Genomic DNA, 15,392 nt, shown 5'->3' on the forward strand with positions numbered 1-15,392 from the left:
TGACGACATGTGTTTACCCTTCGTGATCCCTTCTGCGGTTCGATATCGTAGTTAAAGGGAATAAGTTTGTAGATATCTCCGTGCTCGATATACAGACTGTCCGAGCAATGATGCTGACGTAAACAAATAGGTCGTTCGCACATCAAGAGCCCTTCAGTACTCGACATCGAGGTGCAAAGAATAATTTCTTACATTCGCTTGTATTAATAGTGCAAATTATCGAAATGTCAATGTTATCACTTATTATATTCTATGCTAATAGATAAATAGTTATTTTAAAATATGTAATTAGATAACATTCGATATTGTATTGCAACGCTTAGTAATAATTAAATAGTGATTTAAAAAGCAAAATATAAAATATTTGTTCAACACTGCTGTATTAAGAGAAAGAAATTCAAATGTTACAAGTTAACACATTCACTGCCAACTACGAGTATATTTGTATATGAGCTTCACAAGCCAATACTACGAATATGTGTAACCCCAACATTTGTCTAAGGCAGAGGGTGTTACGTCCGGTGGATTCCACGATTCTTTTCTTTCTTCGAAACGATATCATGGAAGAAAGAAACTAAGGATCGGTTTTCATTTGAAACGTAAAGCGATCCTTCTTAAAAGCAATGATAGCGTATAAAGAACGCAACCTAACTCGCGCATATAACCGACATTTGAACCAAACAAATCTAATACTGAGAATGGCCAGTCGAGATAGCATTAACGAAACTCTAAATAAATTCGAGAATTATGAGACGAAAAGTTGTTATAAGAGATTTCAACCGCCCCATATCTATTGGTACGGCTTTATGCTTGAAGCCGCTCTATCTGAAGAATTTTTAAAACAAAGATCTGCTGGTCCACGGGAAGATTGTCAAAATCTAAACATACAAGAACATTCTTGAAATGCACGTGCGCTCGTTCGACAGGCCACCCTCAAGCGTTCTCCGAATCATTAAATCATCAAGAACGATAAGTTAATCAACTTACTCCCACTCTCTACTGGATGGAGCTAAGTCTCGAGCCAAAGGGCTTAACCAATTAAAATCTTAAGAAACGCCTCTCCTCCCAAAAATCAGCCTCCTTGTCTTTAAGAAGGGAGTAATTGAAATTATTTAATTTGTTCAAAAAGGTTCCCACTATCTAGTAAGGAGGAGGAGCAACAACTTTAAAAAATGCAAGCGCAAGGCGCGACACACAGTGCAGTTGATAGATTAGTTCACAATTTCGTACGCAAATTATATAGCCTCGAGGATCCTTTCTTGCGTTATGCAATTGAGTTATTAATTCGTCTTATATCACAGTGAAAATGATTTTGTTAACATTTAATTGTGCATCGTGTGTAAGTTAATATTTATTGAAAATCTTCTGGTAGACATCTCCATTAGCCAGCTCTTCATGTTATAAAGCTCCGACCTCAGCTATTGCAATTTTATCAACGCACTCATTTTTGTGATGCCAACGAGTAGTGAGTAAAATTGAGTAATTTTCATTTTCTCCCTTTCCCATATCTTACTATCTCACCATTTAAAATCTATATCTGACAAATAATTCTAAACGGTTTAATAACCATTACATTTTTACTAATTACTGTCAATTATTCGATCCTTGTCTCATCCCTCCTCTAATGTCATTCCTTGTTCTTCCTAATTCGACTTGAATCTCCGAAAGACGGATCGAGAATAATCCTTCGTTCGCCTAGAATCTCCGAAAGGTGGTTCGCGAATAATTCCTTGCTCGCCTTGAATCTCCGAAAGATGGTTCGCGATTATTTCTTAATTCTTATTTCTCTTTAATTGCTCTTTTTGATTTATTCAACGAGAATTTGTAGTTTTCCACCTTTATATCTCGTTTCGGCCTTTCCTTATATACAGGGTCTTCAAAAAGTCCCGGAACGCTAAAATATCTCGAAAACGATCAACTATAATGAAAAATATGTAAGGAACAAAGTTGTAGGACTAAATAAAATGTACCTAATGATGATAAGAATTTGACCTTGGATGAAGTATTCAAGGTCATATGAAGGTCAAGTTGATTTTTTTAAGTGGAACTTCTTATTTTTTATTACATATTCTTATTGCTTATCTCGAGAGCTTTCCAAAACACTATAATTAAGTTAGTTCCCATTAAGTACTTTCCGAGTTATGAGGCTTGAAGTCGTTTCTTAATTTTACATAAACCGTAAAATATCTTGTAAAATATTCATTTTTCGATTATCTTACCTTAATACTTTTATATACAAAATAATGAAAGTAATCAATCGGTGTAAAGAAAACATACAGTTGTTTTTAAGAAAAAATATGGAATTGTTAATTGCAAATTATATATTTTTTCTTAAAAACAACTATGTTTTTTCTTTACACCAATTGATTCCTCTCATTATTTTGTACATAAAAGTATTAAGGTAAGATAATCGAAAAATGAATATTTTACTAGATATTTTATGGTTTATGTAAAATTAAGAAATTATTTCAAGCCTCATAACTCGAAAAGTACTCAATGAAAAAAATACTTAATTATAGTGTTTTGGAAAGCTCTTGAAATAAGCTATAAGAACATGCAATAAAAAGTGGGGAGTTCCATTTAAAAAAATCAACTTGACCTTCATATGACCTTGAGTACTTCATCCATGGTCAAATTCTTATCATCATTAGGTACATTTTATTTAGTCCTACAACTTTGTTCCTTACATATTTTTCATTATAGTTGATCGTTTTCGAGATATTTTAGCGTTCCGGGACTTTTTGAAGACCCTGTATATTTAACTCTCCATTTCTATTTTTTTCCTTTTCTCCCTTTCATTTTCCTTTAATTTCCCATCTTCTTTATATTATTATTATTTTTTCTCTTTATATCATTTTTTTATATTATCACTACTTTTTTTCTCTTTATATCATTTTCTTTATATTATCACTATTTTTTAGAGAAACCGTTGGAGTAGATGACTAATTTTTGAACTTAGACTTGGCGAATCTCTTATCTTAATTTTATCATTGTATTTTAATTTAGAACTGTGTTTCAGAATTTAGAAAATTTTAATTCTAATTATAATACATATGCGCAAGCGACGAAATCTATACTTCCTTTAATGAGTAAGCGTTATTTATACTTTTATTACACATTCATTTTTTATTTTTGTCTTATTTCTTATATTGTATTAATTATATTTATTGTAATAACCAGTCAGAACCTAATTCTTAACGTAAATTTCTCCCGTATATTCTGATTGATTACCTGCGAACCACTGTAACACCCGCGGAAATATATAATATATACACACAGATACCCATTCATAGTTACAAGCGCTAATATATATTTTTTCATTCTTTCTTTATCTTTTTAAATAATATATTGTATTTTTAATTTAATGTATAATATTTAATTGTTTAATCCGCTCTCTTCCCTGAATCCCGAGATCGCATTAGGTCCCGTTCCGCGTAAATAGGATTAAGTTCCTTTACCGAAAATGGACCACCGAGTGAATAGGTCTAAAAACACAACGTTAAAGGAACCTTCGGTCGTTGACCTGTGTCCCTTTTCGTGACCCAGGCCCTTCACATTTGCTCGACCCGATCCATACACATGCCCGAATAAAGTGTGTCGTGGGATAAATAAGTTACGTTCTTCCATACGGCCCATCCAATTCAGGGTCTGGACGTAACATAAATAAATAATAAATTATTTTATTGTTATATAAATGATATAATATTAGATATACACGTTTACATTGCTTACATATGTTTATCAATTTATATTATATTGATTTTATATATTGGCTCGGATGATATAAATCATAAAAGCAAGGAAAACATAAATATTTTTTACATAAAGCACATCTTATAATTGCACACGCTGTACAATTACATTTTGATGAACGAACATCATTCGAAAAATAAACTTCATTTATATTCTGAAATATAGTTCTTTCCAGTATTAATTTTGACGCGTATTACGCATATTGTATCATACTCTTAAAAACGGGAGCGGATAATTGATTATGAATGAGGAAGTGAATTTTCATTGCATCTTCCCTTGTAGATAATTGCCGTTTACTTTGTAACACATCTATAAAATTTTGCAAGTTTTTAATAAAATTCTTAATTTGTCGGAAAAAGTATACATCGCATGGTTGGCAGTACGGAGTGCAATGAGGAGGAATAATTTCAATAGTTGAGCTGCAATTTCCATTATTATCAGTAAAAACATTATTAAGATGTACCGTATATGTCTCCATGAATCTAGAATAAGTAAAAATTCCTCCTTCTTGCAATACTCTTTAAGAACATTCTTAACAAAATTATCGAAATGGTCTTTTGTTAATTTTCCGGATTTTGATACCGTGATAAATACATTTCCGTAATTTTTTATTAATTCTGCAATAGTAGCGGAAATACGAGGACCAAAAATCCCTTTTTCTTACATACAAAGAAATACTTTTGGAAGGACTTTTCCAGAAACCAACGGTAATTGCATATTGTGCTGTATAACTGTGTGTGACCTTATTAAAATCGCCAAGAAGAAGATTTATAATTTTTTCTCCTTTGTTCGCTAACGTCCTGCGTACATCAACACGATATTCGCAACCTGTTTGATCCATATTAATAACAAAATCAGGATGGAAATTTAAAATCCTTTTCGCAATTTGTTTTTGGAATTTTTCTGCTTCTTTTAATATCATCGATAATTCCAGTGCATGTTTTAATTTTAAATAGCGCGTAACTTTTCTTTGGCGAATGAAATGTGATGCTTTAAATTTACTTACCCAGGTATGCGATGCTGTAAAAGAAAATTATGATCCTTGATATTGTACAGCAGCTTGAGAAGCCCACTGCTGTAAAATTCTTGTTGATACAGGTTGCATCTGCTGTCTGGTTTCAACGAAACGATCGAAAGTCTATTTATTAATCATATCAAAGGACTCTGCACAAAACCAATGGAAAAGTGGGAGCAGTCAAATTGGCTGAAATTTTAGTATGATGAAGTTCAGACTGTCCTTATCAAAAGTCTCAATGGCCGCAAATTCAGAAAATGCCCAGTTTCTGAGATACTTGGACTTAAAATGTTGAAATCAACGATGATGATTCATGAATGATAAAGCCCTATTTTCAAAGCTTTGCTACACGTCTGAAGGTTCTTCTGATATGTATCAGATAGTTTTAGGATAGTCAGCATGTTTGAAGATTTACATGCATTTTATATATTCATATATTAGTGTGGTATATCAATAGTAATATGTAAAAGTACGTTTTTTTTTGTAGCTAAGAATGTGCTCTATCACATAGTGTTATTGTGCTTTTTTATCTGTGATAGTTTTCATTGAAATAAATAGGAGGCATTAGTTTCGGAGTGCTCCCAATAGATGGCTCCGATATATACCTAATGGTGTATATATCTTCCCTAGAATATATCTAGAAGGAGTTAAAGGAAAAAGGTTGACCTTGGTTCTAACGGGAAAATTGTTATTATTGCATCCCTTCTGTTGGTGTAAATACTAAGTGCCAAGTCGCGGTTTGAGCGGCTTGATATTTTGAGCGCTTCCCGGAAGGTCCTTGTTAATATATATAGCGGATCGGCGTGTGAGACAACTGTAAGGATTCAGTCTAACCTTCAAAGCACGTGCTCGTCACCTGACGGGCACGTGCCATCGCCGTGTTTTGAGGAAATTAGGAAGGACTTTATGCAACTTATCTCGGAGAAAGCCGGGATTAATGAAACCATGGAAGGTCATAATCAAGGTAAAGAGCAAGGTGGTGGAAGTGGAGATGATCAATGCAAATAAGCGAGGCCATTCAACGACGGACGAGGATGATGCAAAGATAACAAAGAAGATGGTGAGCAGTGTCCTTCGAGAAACAGGAAAGATGCAGACATCTACAAATAAGAAGAGCAATGCGTCAATTAAAGCTAATGTGAGAAATGACGCAGGCAAACAGTTAAGCAGTAAAGGACCAGAGAAAGCAGACGGTTACTTAAAGAATGTGATAAACGATAAGGGCGTGGAAGATTTGGAAAAGAAATTCAGATACGATACCTTTTCAAGAGCGCCTTTCGTTGTTCACTTTCGCGTTAAATCTAGTAATGAGGCAGATAAGAAGACTCTTTCTCTTATATCGGTGTCGAAGAAGCTGGATAAAATGAATATCAAGTTCAGTCGTATTGTCAAATATTCAAGAGATACATGGAGAGCGACATTCACGTCGAAAATGTTAGCCAATAACGTCTTTACCAACAAGCTATTGCAAGAATCAAATATTGTGGCGTTCATTCCCAGATTCAAGATAAGTAGAAAAGTCGTTATCAAGGAGATCCCAATCGATGTGCCATTGACGGAACTAAAGGAGGTCATCGAGGAAGAAAACCCTGGTGTCAACATCATTAATATGTTCAGATTGAAGCAACGCAATAGGGCTACGAGAGTAATGGAAGACTCAGAGGTGGTATGCATGGAGATAAAAGGGGAAATGCTCCCGGAAAAAATCTCTATTTGGAGAGCAATCATCCCAGTGAAGCGGTACGTTCAATCTGTAAGGCTATGTTTTAAATGTGGTCGCATAGGCCATATAAGCAAGTTCTGCGAGAGGCCAGAGGCTTGTCTGATGTGTGGAGGGGATCATCGTTCATCGAGGGAAGAGCCTTGCTCGAGGGGAAAAAAATGTATTAACTGCGAAGGTCCTTATAGTACTATGGATAGAAGGTGTCCGGCCCTCAAGAAACAAATGGATATCGCAAAGGTTATGGCATATGACAATCTGCCATTTATAGAGGCGAGGTTACTGGTAGAAAAGAACACGAGGGGAAAAGAAACATCATCGATAAAAACTCTATCTGAGTTCCCGTTGCTGCCGACGAGAGGAGACGGTCTGGAGGAACCTCAAAGGTCAGCGCAAGGAATCCCAGATAAAAATGGTTTGTTCAAGCTAGCGACGATGAAGAGTGGGAAAAGAGACAACAGAGATGAAATGGTAAAGATTATAGAAGCTTTATTGACGGACCCCAAGGCGGATGTTTTACTAGAAAGGGTCAAAAAGGTGATAGACTTACATGTTATGCTTAAAAGTCAAAAGGGTAAGAAGTGAAACATGAACATATGTACAATAATAATAAGGAATCGTTAAGAATTTTACAATGGAACGCTAAGTCAATCTTACCTAGAGTAACAGAATTACCAAAGAACTTTGAAGGTTTTAACATTATTTTAATTTCAGAAACTTGGTTAACAGCAAAGAAACAGTTTATTATCAGAGGATTCGACACGGTGAGGAAGGATCGAATAGATCGTATGGGAGGAGGAGTTGCAATTTTGATAAGCAATGGCGTCAAATATAAACGTATTATGGATATTTATGAGTGCGATGGTAAGATAGAAGCATGCGCGATTCAAATATACACAAATGGTGAGTCGCTTACATTCGTTTCGTGTTACCGTCCTCCAAATGATGATAATATTCTAGCTAGTGAGTGGAAAAGATTCTTTTCTCAGTTTGATGATAAAGTCTTTTTTGTAGGTGATTTCAATGGACACAATGCTATTTGGGGTTCTACATATACTAATTCGGTGGGAAACGATATAAGTGAGGCCTTGGATGATTTGGATCTGACGATTTTGAATGATGGGACGTCCACCTTTCATTGTGCGGCTTATCACACCAATTCAGTTATAGATCTGTCTATTGTTCATGACCCAATTGCTCTCAGCTTTCAATGGAGTGTTGGCAAGGATCCGTGGGGTAGTGATCATTTCCCAATTATAATTGAATCGAATATTAAGATAGCTTCGCCAGATAATATTAAAAGAAGCCCCAGATTACATAGGGGAAATACTGACTGGAATAAATTTCAGAATGATCTAGAAAAAAAATTAAAGTTACTGCCCGACTACGCGACAATGAAGGTGGAGGTCCTATATTCAACGGTTGTCGCTATGATTAAAGATGCGTCGATTGGCTCCACACCTCAGGCAAAATCCCGCGGTAGGGATCAAAGTATTCAGTCAGGTATATGTGGTCCACCATGTCCTTGGTGGACGGAAGAGTGCAATAAATTGGTTAGATTACGCAAAGCGGCTTTGCTCAAATTTCAATTTACGGGATTAAGGAAGGATTTTATTGAATATAAAAAGCGGGTGGCCATCACCAGATGTGAATTACGAGGAATCAAAAGGGAGAAGTTTCAAGTATTCTGTGAGAGCCTTAGAAAGGAATCGGACCCATCTCTAGTATGGAAAACAGTCAAAAAGTTTCAGTCTAGGTTCAACCGAGTTGAATCTAGCCATGAATATACTCCTGAAAAACTGGACAGAGTGAGTGCACATATCGATGAACTCAGAACAAGTTGGGCGATTGAGCAAGTACCGTCATTTGAGGGAGGGGCACAAGATGTTTTCTTGGATCACCCTTATTCAGAAGAGGAAATGAGCGTGGTGATAAATAATTTGAAAGTCAAATCTAGTCCCGGCTTAGATAACATTGATTACACGATCATCAAAAATATACCCCCAATGTGTAGGTGCGTTCTACTACATATTTTTAATAATATTCTAGCAAAAGGTGCATTCCCGGCGGAATGGTGTAGATACGTAATAAGATTCATTCCTAAGGCAGATGGAATTAAATTCCGCCCAATCTCTCTGGCGTCATGCATGTGTAAGGTAATGGAACGAATGGTTAATAATAGATTAAACTGGTGGCTAGAGTTCAAAGATAAATTGCCGAATTCACAATTCGGTTTCAGAAGAAACAGGTCATGTATGGATAATTTGGCGACGTTGTATACGGAGATACTGGGTAGCTTTAAAAATGATTCGAACACTGTCGCAGTGTTCCTCGACATTCGATCAACGTACGACAATGTGCTACCGAATATTCTCATACGGAAATTGGTTGAGATGGGCGTTCCTCCTAGGACTTGTCATTTTATTTATAATCAGGTCTCGGCTCGGCAGGTATCATGTCGATTTGGAGAATTACAGGAGGTCTTTTGGATGTTTAAGGGTCTTCCTCAGGGCAGCGTATTAAGCCCATTGTTGTACAATATATATGTTGCTGATATGGAGTCTGTCATAGGTCGAAATTGTAGGATAATTAGTTATGCGGATGATGTATGCATCTTCTCCTCAGTAGAGTCTATAGACTCGAGTCTGCGGACTATTGAGGACTCCACGAAAAGAACAGTGAGATTTCTCGAAGAGCGGGGGTTGACTTTATCGGCTGAAAAAACGAAGTGTGTCGACACGATGTGTGTCTTCAGTCGTAATAATAGAGCACTAAAGGTTCCGATTAGACAAGGGAACTCTACTATATATCGAAAAAGACTTTGCTCTATTAATATACAAGACTCGGAAATTTTTAATTCCAATAAGATAAAGTTTCTAGGCATGATTTTCCAGTCGGATTTGGGCTGGAAAACACATATAAACCAGATTGGAATTCGATGTGCATGTCCGGTTCGTATAATTAAATGCGTGGGACGGACGTGGTGGGGAGCGGATCCCCGTATTCTCATGATAATATATCGGGCGCTGATTAGATCTAGGTTGGAATATGGTGGATTTTTGATGCAAAACATTTCCGATAAGATGGGGACACGGCTGGATAAGATCCAGCTGCGAGGATTGCGGGCGACCATGGGTTATAGACAATCAACTCCCATCAATGTAGTGTTGGGGGAGGCAAAGGAATCTCCGTTGGTGATAAGATACAAATTTTTGTGTAAAAAATATCTCACACGTATTGCGACAAGTGATAGACACGTACTTCTACGATCTTTAGAGGCTTTGAGAGATAGTGCGGAAAGTCCGACGGTTATGGACCGAGTCAGCGGATTTCCACTCGTGTCTTCATTTGGGGAGGTGGAAGATAAAATTCATCTGTTACCCAATAGTGGACCCCCGATAAGTTTTTCAGTAGAGTATGGGGTACTATTGTTTCTGCCGGAGGTAGATATCATTGAAGGAAGCAAAATCAACCGGACGGGAGGAAAAGCGAATGTTGAATTCCAGGAAATTTTCAGTAAGGAGCTTCAATCAAATATGTGTGTATACACGGATGGGTCACGGATAGAGAACAGTCCGTTCGCAGGTCTGGCATTTGTCTCGCATGATGGGTCTGTATCCTGTGGATTTAGAACTGTGGGATTTGTGTCATCATTTTGTGTGGAGGCCATGGCGATTCTGGCAGCTATTGACTTTGGAAGAAACCAAGGATGGGAAAAATTAGTGATTTTTTCGAATTCACAATCGGTGTTAAGTAGGGGCCGTAGGAGCTCCTTATGATTACCGTAAAAGCTCTTATCTGATTCTAAGGATTAAGGAGGCAATATATCGACTGAAAGAGGAGCGGAGGATGGATGTGAAACTGGTATGGATACCCAGCCATGTAGGGATTCAGGATAATGAATCGGCGGATAGATTAGCGAGAGAAGCGATACGTACGGGCAGAGATACTCAATATGGCATTCCAACTTCGGAGGTGAGCAATGTTTGGAAGCTGAATATGTATGAGGATATGTTTAAATGGGTTAAGGAGGAGGCGACAAGACGAGGGGCGTGGTATTGTAATAACTTCTTAAATGAATCAAGGTACACTTGGTTTAATAAATTTAACATTAGCAGAAGGACGGTAACCACGATAAATAGACTTCGCTCTGGGCACACGTCGCTGAGAGCGAGCCTGTTTCGTTTTCAAATAGTGGATTCTCTCATGTGTGTGAGATGTGATGTAGAAGAAACTCCCAATCATGTTTTCTGGGGGTGTATAGGATACGAGGAACAACGTAAGGTGTTCCAGAAAGCCTTGGTTCACAAGAGGGGCCTCCTTCCTCACCCTGTCGAGTATCTTTTAGCGACTTTAAGAGAAGATATAATATACGTTATGGAAAAATTTTTATGGTCTATTAATAAGGGTATATAAAATGATGCTAAGACCTGTGTTTATACCAATCTAGGTTATCGTTAGTTCGCGCTCATGTGTATTTGCTTTATAATTTCAATTTTATTTAGCCTAGGGATAAGAGAATGTGCTAAAGGATTAAATATGACGGATATAATAGATGTGGCTACGTTATATTTTAGATATCTATTTTACTTTCTAGCGATCAAATCGTTTTACTGTATTAGTTAGTGTTTGGGTTTTCTTTGTAAAATGTAATAGTTAGTGTCTTTTGTACAAGTGCGATCTCATTTGGAGTTGTAGTCTTAACGTCGATTTAATCAGGTTTGGTTTAATCTAAGTTTAATTTAGTTTGAATTTAAGTGTAGTGTAGTTTAGTTTAATTTAATTTTAATGTTAATTTAACTTAATTTAATTAATTTAATTTAATCTAATTTAATCTAAGGCTTATTATAACAAAGTTAAAGATTTCTTAGTTTTAGTTCATCCGTTCTAGCCAAAGACTTCGACGATATGGGCTGTGAATATTTAATAGACATAGATAGGCATACTCGTGTGAAATGTGGATAAAACCTTAGGGAGTACCATACATACTCCTGCGTTGTAAAGTAAACTTAAGAGAAAAGTGTATTACTTGTTTTGTGAACATATTAGCCTAATAGGCATGTACCTGATGGCTAAACTTCTTTCTTTTTCTTTTGCCAATAAATAATAAATATATCTTCCCTATGAGAGCAAGCAAGGCGCGCGTATCGTTCACATCGTATTCTGATTCTCTACGATTTTTATCGAAATTCTCTATTTGCTATTAAGAGTAATTATCATCTCTATTTCTGGCTCGCTCTCTTTAGTCTTACTCGTCTATTGTGTGTGTAGTTTGAGTTTGATACAGCATTAATCACTGAATTAAGTTTATTAGTAACGACAAGAATTATTTAGAAGATTGCATCATCCCGTCCTCACGGGAGGAGGAGAAGGAGAGACCACGTGTCTCTCTTGATCTTGGAAAATTCGCAACAAGACAGTTCAAGTTAATGGAAGAGCATGTAGACACAATGAACATGGAAGAATCTTTAAAAGAAAATATGACAATGGACTATGATCCCGATAATTCTTCAAGAAAACGTACTAGAGAAGTATCGACGATAAGCGAAGACTCCTCAGATAATTACGATTCCAAATTAATTAATCAAGACTCTGGTTCTAAGATGGCGCAAAAGAAGCAGGAGAAGAAAACTACAAAAGTGCAGAAAACAACGATAGAATACTCGAGTAACAGCAACAGAGATAATGAGGTTACAGAAACAAAGAAATTTGATAACCTAACTTTTGAGTCTCAAGACAAAGATAAAAACAATAACCTCTATGGAAAATTAGATCGAGGCCCATATGTTATTTTCCTAAGACAAAATAAAATAGAAGAGAATAATAAAGTCAAATCAGCGTTAGATATTGCTGAAGGATGCTTTTCGTGATAGGAATCAAATTTCAAGAGATTATTCCGGTGTCTAGATTCTGTTGAAAAATTATGTTTATATCAGGATTGGAAGCAAACAAAGCAATAAAGAATAGCCTCCTTAAAGAAAGAATGATGGATGCTTTCATCCCTGGCTTTCTCACAAAGCGTAAAGGCGTGATACAAGGTGTGCCAGATGATGTTCCTTTGAAAGAAATCCAAGAGATAGTAGAAAGTGAAAATGATATAAAGGTGGTTAACATGTTTCGATTGAAGAAAAGAAATAAATAAAGTAATAAAATAAAGAAAAGAAATAAAGTAAATAAATAAAGAAAAGAAATAAAGTAACCAAAAAATGGGAAGACTCTAGTTCAGTCTGTGTAGAATTGAGGGGAAATGCACTCCCAGAGTATATCAAAATGTGAAAGGTTAGAATTCCTGTACTCCCATATATACCGTCAGTAAGAATTTGCTTCAAATGTGGCCGTATTGGTCATATTGCAAAAACATGTGAAAATAAAGAAAGATGTCTTACATGCGGAGAATCTCATGACAGACTTGAAAAAGACAAGTGTACTATGGGAAAAAAGTGCATAAACTGCCAAGGAGATCACTATACGTTAGACAGATCATGTCCAGCATTCATTAGACATACTGCCATCATCAGAACTATGGCCTTGGAAAATATCTCGTTTTCTGAAGCAAGAAATAAGATTGATAAGGTTTCAAGAATTAATGTTGAAGATAATCGTTATTTAATGAAGACGCCAGAGCAATATCCTTATCTTCCTGCAAGGAGTAACGTTCCAGAGTTCTCTAAAGACAATATATCGTATGCATCAATAGTGATTCCGGCCATATCCAAAACACAATTACTAACTCATAAACGAGTTACAAGTAAAAAGTCAACGGAGATATCTGCAATAATTATTTTGATATTAGACGCCTTAGAAGAAATTCTTCCAAAATTCACAGGAAAAGAAGAATGTATTAAAACGTTGGGAGCAAAGTGTGCGGTTTTACAATCATCTCTGTATCAAAAAGAAACTGGTTTGGACAATTAATCATTATTTCTCTATCGCAATTCTTTTTATTTATTATTTTTTTTTTTTATGCTGCTTTGTTTCTAAATATACAAGCAGCATATGACATTGTTCTTCCGAATATACTAATCAATAAATTAATGAACTTTTTTGCAGATACGGAGACGTAGATGAGGTTTTATGGACATTCAAGGGCCTTCCTCAGGGAAGTGTATTAAGCCCACTGTTGTACGCAATCTATGTCAAGGAGGTGGACTTATCGGTCAAGAATAATTGTGAGATCTTACAGTATGCAGATGATGTTGTACCTTTTGTGACACCTAATTCAATTCAACAGGGACTAGAACAATTGAGAATGGCACTAGAGAGCATAGATACATTCTTGGGAGATTTAGGTTTAAATCTTTCACCAAGTAAAACTAAATTGTGTGTTTTCTCTCACGGCTTGAGGAAACCGACGAATCTAGGAATAACTTTTAAAGACATATTTATCCCAAATACCGATACGATAAAATTCTTAGGGATGAAATTTATTTCGACATTAAATTGGTCTCCGCACATTCAAAATGTGAGGGACGCATGTCAAAACCCAATTAGAACAATTAAGTGTTTAAGATATACTTGGTGGGGGGCTGATCCTAGAATTCTGTTAAATTTATACAAATCACTAATAAGATCAAGGGTCGAATACGGAATATTTTTTCTCCATCATTTGTCTAAAAGTTCTTCTCTTAAGCTCCAGAGATTGCAATATAAAGCTATTAGATTAGCATTAGGGCTGAGAAATTCAACACCTATAAACGTTGTATTAGCGGAGGCTAAAGAACCTTCTATTGAATTGCGGGAAATATATTTGCAGGAATTTCCTATCGAGAGTATTTGCATTGGACAATCACCAATTAATTCGCATATGTGAAAATATAATAGATCTAGAAGATAATCCAACCATAATTAATCGTTATATGAACATTCCTCTAATGGATGGTTTTAGATTTGTCCAAAAACATTCACATATTGCCTTTAAACACAATATACCGCTGGGATATACAGTTCATTATGACTCATTACTTTATATTCCTAAAATTAATCTGAATGCTGGTATAAATCTTGAAAATCCCTTTGACTAATATAAGCTTTTTAGATACATTTAATAAAGAATTAAAAAATACACACTGTTTATTTACAGATGGTTCCAAAGCTCCAGAGTCTAGTTTCACCGGTTTTGCATTTACAAATATTGATAACACAATCTCTAAATTATTCAGATCGCCAAGATTTTTATCTATATATTCAGTCGAAGCGTTAGCTATCTTAGAAGCCTTAAATTATATATCACATAATGAAATTAAGCAAATTTCAATTCTTTCAGATTCAAAATCAGTGCTCGAATCTCTATTGAAACCGAGTATAATGGGCAAGAGTTCTATCTTAATAATAAAAATAAAAGATACAATTAGATAATTGGAAGCACAAGGGTATGATATTAACATAATTTGGATTCCTGCACATAAAGTTATCGCCGGAAATGAGCTTGCTGACGGTAAAGCTAAGGAAGCTATTCGGTCAGGTAGAGATTCACAAATAGGAATTCCACCCGAAGATTTTAAATTGAAATGGAAAAATTTATTATACGAAGAATTTTTAGAATGGTGTGAAACCTCTGGAGCGGATAAAGGAAATTTTTACATGATAATTACCTATCTAAATCTCGTCGTACATGGTTCGATAATATTGAACTTAGTAGAAGGGAGGTGGTATCGATTTCCAGAATACGAAGCCGTCACACCTCCCTAAAAGATAGCCTTTACAGATTTAATATTGTCGACTCCCCTAATTGCGCAAGATGCAGTATGCCAGAGACTACTAATCACGTTTTTTGGCAATGCCCGAAATATAACAAATCTAGAGAAACGTCCTTGATACCGTCCTTGCTTCACATTGTATCTACTCTGCTCATCCCTATAGAATCACTATTAACAATCATGGATCTGGATATCTACTACTCCCTAG

At 35.8% G+C, this 15,392-nt stretch overlaps 1 protein-coding gene and 1 pseudogene across 1 annotated transcript; one reads left to right on the forward strand and one right to left on the reverse strand.

The window, feature by feature from the left end:
* Window positions 1-3,751: 3,751 nt before the first annotated feature.
* On the reverse strand, window positions 3,752-4,419 carry LOC145960138 (uncharacterized; annotated as a pseudogene).
* A 7,899-nt stretch (window positions 4,420-12,318) lies between these two features.
* Window positions 12,319-14,298, forward strand: LOC145960139 (uncharacterized). The gene is made up of 4 exons (XM_083079402.1): window positions 12,319-12,620; window positions 12,773-13,372; window positions 13,539-13,808; window positions 14,106-14,298. Exons 1-4 carry the CDS (start codon window positions 12,412-12,414, stop codon window positions 14,296-14,298), a joined length of 1,272 nt encoding a protein of 423 aa, XP_082935528.1. The 5' UTR covers window positions 12,319-12,411.
* The last annotated feature ends 1,094 nt before the right edge of the window (window positions 14,299-15,392 follow it).

Source organism: Camponotus vicinus, unplaced genomic scaffold (genome assembly GCF_025532165.1).
Source record: "Camponotus vicinus isolate PSW18456_S1 unplaced genomic scaffold, iyCamVici1.0 SCAF_10, whole genome shotgun sequence".
Lineage (NCBI taxonomy): Eukaryota > Metazoa > Arthropoda > Insecta > Hymenoptera > Formicidae > Camponotus > Camponotus vicinus.